The sequence below is a fragment of the Colias eurytheme genome, chromosome 5 (genome assembly GCF_061535395.1).
Source record: "Colias eurytheme isolate Ceu_HAF_F1 chromosome 5, ilColEury1 Martin Lab GWU primary, whole genome shotgun sequence".
Lineage (NCBI taxonomy): Eukaryota > Metazoa > Arthropoda > Insecta > Lepidoptera > Pieridae > Colias > Colias eurytheme.
Genome location: NC_142984.1, coordinates 7,013,583 through 7,021,371, shown reverse-complemented (window position 1 = coordinate 7,021,371; position 7,789 = coordinate 7,013,583). Strand labels below are relative to the sequence as shown.

General features: G+C 31.5%; 1 protein-coding gene across 1 annotated transcript; it reads right to left on the bottom strand.

Annotated features, from left to right (window-relative positions):
- Positions 1–5,123: 5,123 nt before the first annotated feature.
- LOC149908515 (uncharacterized) lies at positions 5,124–5,955 on the bottom strand. The gene is made up of 2 exons (XM_090102329.1): positions 5,719–5,955; positions 5,124–5,312 (listed from the first exon to the last, which is right to left on the bottom strand). The coding sequence occupies exons 1-2, from the start codon at positions 5,908–5,910 to the stop codon at positions 5,163–5,165; spliced, it is 342 nt and encodes a 113-aa protein (XP_089958455.1). The 5' UTR covers positions 5,911–5,955; the 3' UTR covers positions 5,124–5,162.
- Between the last annotated feature and the right edge of the window lie 1,834 nt (positions 5,956–7,789).

The following is a 7,789-nucleotide window of genomic DNA, read 5'->3' as shown; positions in this document are numbered from 1 at the left end:
TAATAATTTAAATATAATTATGTTATTTATTTAACTCTTTAGCCCATATCTTCCCTTCCCTATAAGGTATATTTCGTGTAAATAATAAATATACTACATTTTTTTAAAGTGAGGGTAGATGTTTATTATTTTAAGTAAAACTAGACACCATTATCTACAGTTAATCTAATATTGATTGCGTTCATTAGTTACAATTTTAAAAATCTTCGTATTTTATAAATTTACTAGCTTACCGCCCGCGGGTTCGTCCGCTTTGTCTAAAACCTAATAAATTATATACTAAAACCTTCCTCTTGAATCAGTCTATCTATTAAAAAAACCGCATCAAAATCCGTTGCGAAGTTTTAAAGATTTAAGCATACAAAGGGACATAGGGACAGAGAAAGCGACTTTTTTTATACTATGTAGTGATATTTATAAAGCAATTGAATGCCATAAAACCAAAAATATCAAATGCAATCTTCGTGTTTTGTGAATTTTCACCATCATGCGTTCCCACAAAAAGTAAGTTGTTACTTATAGGTATTTATTTTTTATAATGATAGCAATTCATGTTTTTGTTGGTAGGCATTATATTACACTTTTAGAATGAAATAATAAAATGATGAATAATTCTTATATTATTTTGAGGTGCATTGGGAACAGTAGTTTTTGATAAAATTTTATTTGTAAGTAGCTTTTTTTATAGATTTACAGTTAACTTTTGATTTTGTTATTTACAGATTCAATGCTCATAAAATTATATCGCCTTTGGACGATTTCTGCTGATATTTTTACAACACCACTTGAAAATTGATGATTTGATGGTAAAGATAGTAGCAGCGAGGATTAAGTGGAAATTAGTATTCATCCGCTTCGTCAATTTTTGACTGAAGTTAATGTCCAACGTCCAATGGTTCAATCATTGGAAGTATCTCGGGAAATTTTGGAGGATATTTTTCAGGAAGGAGAGGAGGGGCAGCCAACCACATATCAAACGACTACGTTTTAGTACCGGAAAAAATGTTATTCCAAATGAAACGTAAATTTTGCACTCACAACTGTACAAGTAATGCTTTTATTTTGACTTTGCGGTTATCTGATTATAATATTATTTATCGTTATGGCTATCGAGGTACCGACCGTACTGGGATCAGAGTACATGATACAGTTCATCATCCAGGATTGCTAAGAGCATTTTAACACTGAAAAAGATGTTTTCTTTGAATCGTAGTTGCTTCATTTATTTATTTTTAATCATTTTACATAATATGTTTTATCTTATATATAAAAATGAATCGCAAAATGTGTTGGTAAGCGCATAACTCGAGAACGGCTGAACCGATTTCGATAATTCTTTTTTTATTATATTCCTTGAAGTACGAGGATGGTTCTTATGTAGAGAAAACGTAAACATGTACCACGGGCGAAGCCGGGGCGGACCGCTAGTGTAACAATAAAATAACGTTGGAACATCTTGTTTAGTTGAAAAATCTTAGAAGATTTAGCTAAACCTATTCCGTTTCCTCACTTATATTTTTCACTGTCAGACGGAGCAACATCTCGGAGAATTTTTCAGCAGAATGAACTTGAACCAAGATCAGATAAGGAGGATTTCATATATTGCTTTGTTTTATCATGTTTAAGTGAGCTAAATAAATAGTTTATAAGCAACCTTTGCATACCAATAAATATATAGTATTTATTGTATTGAAAACTAATATGTAACTAATTTTCATTTCATTTCATTTCATTTCATTCATTTCATTTCATTTCATTTCATTTCATTTCATGTATCTACGACGACTAAGTAGTAGGTAAATACATAACGAAATGATGAAAAATTTGTAATTTGTATAACTTTGAATGCAACTGTTTAAAATTATTTTTTGAAGATTGATAAAAAAATCATATTGCCTTAATACATTTATATTGATCATTTTACTACATTCTCTTTACTTCTTTCCATAAATACACAAAATTAAAGCTCTATTAAATTTCCTCTTTCAAAACCGATGAAGACGGAACGTTATTGTAGCCGTTCATAATTATTTTGATAAGAGAAGTTATTTCTGGGCAAGATATTTCTCATCGGATCGATCCCCACATGGGGTAAACATTATGTAAGATAAATATTTGTTCCGGTCGGACGTTGTTTCATTTCTGCCCCTAACACTTAACAAGAATCATCGGACTATCAAATTTACGATGCATTTATCATGTGCCTCTATGTTATTTCAATTCAAAAAGGCGATTCTATCTTTCACTACATTTTTTTATGTATTTCATATACGTATCTGTATACCAACTTTTTATGTAGTTCGTGTATTTCAATTACAATTTTTTATGTATTTCATATACGTATCTGTATCTGTATACCAGTACATAAGTTTGGTTTTATTAGACGAGTATTTTTATATTGAGGCATATATAAGAAATATTTTTATCAGTCTTGAATTATATATTAAACTAAATAACGTAATATATTAATAAATGATAATACACTTAAAATTAAAGCATTAAAGTAAATCTAAAGCAACGACTCCCTACAAATTATATCATAAACAACAGCTAGGTATCTATTTCTGATTGTGTGTACTGGCCCTTACTCGGTGTGCAATACATACATAGCGTATATGTTTTATTTATTCGTCTGCGTCTGGAAGTGGTTGCATTAGTGCCGAATTCTCACTTCACAGAAACTGGACAGCTTAACTGCGGCTAAAATATAGTTTCATGCTTTGGATATTAGCTGTGAAGCTTTTACGGTTCGAGATCTGTAAATTGCTAGGTAAATAATAAATTATGTGAATACGTTATGATGCATGTTTATGTAGAGTCGGGAATTATATTTGAGTATATTTAGCATGTTTATGCCTATATGATATTTGAACATATTATAAAATTGATGTACCATGATCAGTCGTTTCTAAGTTTTGAAATAAGTATACAGCACATACAGTAATGTATAAAATGTCTGGTGATTAATTTCTAAGGAGGTTAAAACTGCCCATTGATAAGTTTGGACTGTATTAAATATTAATATGCACTAATTAGTCGAATTGAAAACATTGCAACGGATTTCAACTACAAGAAAAATAAACTAACTTTATTTTAGTTTACCCTTATTCTTTAGCAAAGGAAGCTCCAATGTTCGCTAAAGAACTCCATTTAAAGTTCAACTTCTACTTTGAAAATCTGAGCAGATATTGAAATAGAACTCTTTGAAAAACTTCAAATATTTTCCCAACTTCGAAAGTTTTAAAGGGAGTGTTTCAATCCAATAACAAGTTAATTGAAGTATTCACATAAATGTGAACGACTAAAAAAAATTTTTTTTGAGTGTGTTTATTTTTATACAGTTGTGTATGTGTGGGTAATGTGTAATGTTTATTTGTTGAAATTGTTAATGGTGTGTTTTGTGCTTTTGTAAAAACTCTAAATAAATTAAAAACGTTTTTACGAAAGGTCAGCGGAAACTTTTTCTTGTTAAGTATACATTAATATGGTAAATATTGTTTAATCATACCAAATTGATAATGCAAATTTATGAAGATTTTTTTGTACATTTCATAAATTGTAAATTATTATCTGCTCTACAAACTCCAGACGCAGTGAGGTAATAATACTGGATATAAGTATATATTTAAAAAATAAAATTGAAATTATTATCTTCTTTAAATGGCTAATTAATATTTACAGTCTACTATTACATCCATTTGTGGTAATGAAATTTATCAGTGAAATCAAATAACTAAAAGTGCAGTTAATTAAAACAAACTATCAATTAGCGTTAATATTGTGGAAATGTAATGAGTATTAAATTAGTTAGTAGTTGGTAATTCGATGGCTTTTTGATCCTTTACTATAATGTGAGCAGCGACTGGCGCCCCGCTGGACTTTACAAAGATATATTATAATAATTAATGCAGTATTTTTTTAACCATAAAATATTACGTATAAGTCTTTTGATGAAAATTTTTTCATAGAAGGATTTGACACAATTGGCTTCAGTAGGTATTACCATTAATTATGTAGCAGTTTATATTTATACTAGCGGTCCGCCCCGGCTTTGCCCGTGGTACATATGAAAAATAGATGTTGGCCGATTCTCAGACTTACCCGATATGCACAGAAAATTTCATGAAAATCGGTCCACCCGTTTCGGAGGAGTATCCAGACTAACATTGTGACACGAGAATTTTATATATATAAGCTTATCCATAGATAGGCAGTCATTACAAAAATTTCTGGTAGGTAAGTTACTTTGACAAATAAATTATAAAATCGTCTGTATTAGCAATTGACGTGAAAGGCATCTTAAAAAAAGAAGTCTGTTTCAAAATTCCAATTCAGACATTTTCGAATAAAAAAGCTAATGTACTTCACAGCCCAAGCGTAAAAAATATATCAGATCCAGTAATTTATATCAATCTATACATCTCCGGCGGCCAGGCCGCAAGCTTAAACTAATTAGGCCCCCCTGTTCTGTCAATGTTGTCTGCACGCGGCCTGGTTTAATGTGTGTCTCCATTAGCTCACCCTCGGTTTGAACACTCTGTGTACACTGTACACTGACAATTCGCTAAAATTGATTTGTATGTTTGCACTGGGGACTTCGTTGTGGCTAAGATGATTAGCGGCAGAATAAATTTGGTACGGTTGCACTTTTATTTCTTTTTCTTGATAAAGCAATGTTTTTCGACAAGTCAGTTATATATACATATTATACAGAGCGTACATTAAAATTTGCATGATATTAGACTAATATTATGTAGGTATGTATTGTACCTATTAATAGGGTAGTAAAAAGCCATTCTATGCGTAATTTGGAACAGTTTTATTGAACTTACAAATTACCATCATTTTACTTAATTGTTAAAAAAAATATATTTTATAAAGTTACTGTGTTTCATTTATTTCAGTGCCCGAATACTCTTGGTCCTTCCTATCATTCTTCCATCTTTAATTTATCATAACAAATTCACAGCCGAAAACAACCTTCCAAACCAAATTCAAACATACATCTATACTACTTAATATTATAAAGATGAAGAAGCTTATTTACTTGATAGCCCATTTATCGAAGAAGGCTATATATTATCATCTCGCTAAAAACAACAGGAGCGGAGCTCTTCGGGTAAAATCGCGGAGCACAGCTTATAGTTAAGTAATATGGCTAATCATTTATTCTGACTAAAGATGAGTATGAGGTAGTTGAGTCCCTCCCCCCTCTCGCTCCGCAGATGCAATGTGACGTGGGTGTCGCCGACCCCGCCGGAGACCAGCGTCACCTCCGCGTCTGTCCGCGATAGGTCACGGGCTATGATACCCTGGAATATAGATTAAAATTATTCAACAATTACGTAAAATTTAAGTTTAGTATCTACCTATACAATGGCTTTGAACAAAGAACCAATGAATAACAATTATTATGTAAGAACGAAATTAACTATACAATGTTGTTAAGCAAAGAATCATCAAATTTTATCGATTGTACATCCATCTTTGTCAAGAAATAATATCATTAGGTTTTTTAAATAACCTACATGATGAAAAAGATATTGTTATATTGTGATATTTTTGTGTATTAATATGTGCATTGTTTTCTATAAGAATAAGGATGGTACAGCTATTTATTGATAACCTAAGATTAAAGAGAACAAGGCTATATTTATACGCAGTTTAAACATAAGCATTACTTTTGTTATATTCAATATATTAATCTATTCTCATTACCTTAATAACCCTTTGCTTAGGATCTGTGTAGTTATAATCCTTATCCCTTCGTATAAACGGTATTCCCTTATACACAACTTTCTCTGTCGATATCAACAAGTTATTTATTCTCGTGCCAACAACTAAGTCCTTAGTATCGTACAAACATACACAGAACACTAATAACAACAATATAATTATTACTTGTCTCATTGTGTCACATCTTACGTGGCTATCTTTCGATTGCTTGACTAGAACTGAGTCATACAGATTGAGGAAAATCGTATGTTTTGCGCTAAATTAAATAACCTTGGATATGGTATTCATTGACAGATGTTTTGTTTATATATGTTTGAAAATGACTAGCCACATAAGTTAAGCAATACAAATATATCGTACTTGACTGCAGCAGTATCCTATTTTTTTCCTTTATATGGTTCCCAAAACGCTTTTTTTCAGGATGGACGTAGCTTAATATCAAGAGATATGTCGGTTTATTTGCCTTCCAGAGTAAAATATCTTCACAAGTAAGTATTAAAACGGTCTACATACTGCTTACACTCTATAATTCCCCCAAATAACGATTTAATCACCAGATTTTCGGGAATGTCTCCTATATAGAGAAATAAACTTTTCGACGTAGGTATGGTAGGACTGGAATTGCAAAGAATGGAAGCACTCATTTTTTACTTTAAAAATAAAAATCTTATGTTCATATAAATAGGCATCAAATTGGCATTAGCTTTTGATTTCCGATAGGTACCTCTAAGATAAATTGTGCTCACGCAGAGTTCTCATTAGAAGTTGGCGAAGATAATATATTATGCTTGTTAAATATAATTTCTATGAAATTCATTAACACGCTCAATATAAATCAAGCATACGCTATAAAACACAACTTGAAATTATTATCTTCTGAAGATCTTTTCAATTATAAGTAAATTATAATCTACGTTCAGAAATTTAGAAACGATTGTTTGAAAACTAAAGAAAAAGAAAACTTTTACAATTATTCGCTATCGTAAGTTTTTAGCGAATGAATTTCTACGCAGTTTTTACTCACGTAAAGTTACGTTATAATAAATCTAGATAAACAGAAGTAATTGAATCGAGTTACAGCCTATAAATAGTATTTGAATTATCGTCTAAGTTTAACCTAACGACATGTCTTGTTAAGGCATAAATAAACGAGGAATGTACGGGAATGCAAAATTACTTAGTGGTTTATAGCGTGGAACAATGCATAAGTGCTGCATTGTATCCATACTTATGTTAACTCCATGAGGATCATTACGCAAAGGTCCTAAGCAAATCCTAAATGCTCAACTGCTATAGTCTTGAAATTTTTCGTTGAGTTCATTCCAATGCTTGCTATTCACTGTAATCAAATTGCTGCTCTACATTAAGCACACAATGTACTGCAAAATGTCGGAAGGGATTAACATCGCTTTCGGTTTCGAGTTTCATAATAAAATTCGCAAATGCATCACTCTGGATGTTATTCCAGACGCCACGTCATGCGCTTTGATGTATCCCGACTTTTTGCAGAACACTTCTTTAATGTGACGACAAATAACTCAAACAGGAATGCATGTCTTTTTGATTTTATCAAATCTCGAGTACAACGCGTTTTAGCGTTTAAATGTGTTCTTCGTCATTAGTGAGATCACTCGACGCAGGATGTTTGAGAGGGATGGTTTATATTTCATTTCAACGTCCGATTTATTTTAATGAAGAGTGTGCTAAAAATGTTTTGACATTTTTCATCTGTTATTCAAGATTTCAAGATTGATAAAAGTGATTACTTACAAACAAACAAACAAACAAAAATACTTTATTGTGCACCACAGAGAAAAGTACAAGTAAGGACACAATACATTAGTTAATAAAAGAGCACAACAGGCGGTCTTATCGCTCAGACAGCGATCTCTTCCAGACAACCTGGTGGACAAGGAGACGCAGACTTACTAGACTTACTTATGTGAAATAATCCCTCAGAGTCCATCTAAATAAAGATAAATTAAAAATAATAATAGTATATGCACCGATGTAGAAATGTAAATGCAAACATGTTGTAAAGAGCTGTTTGACT

Excerpts from the sequence above, each read along its gene's own strand:
- LOC149908515 (XM_090102329.1), bottom strand. The coding sequence starts at position 5,910 with ATGAGACAAGTAATAATTATATTGTTGTTATTAGTGTTCTGTGTATGT. Across the intron at positions 5,313-5,718 it reads CTAAGCAAAGGGTTATTAAG|GGTATCATAGCCCGTGACCT; the intron begins GTAATGAGAATA and ends TCTATATTCCAG.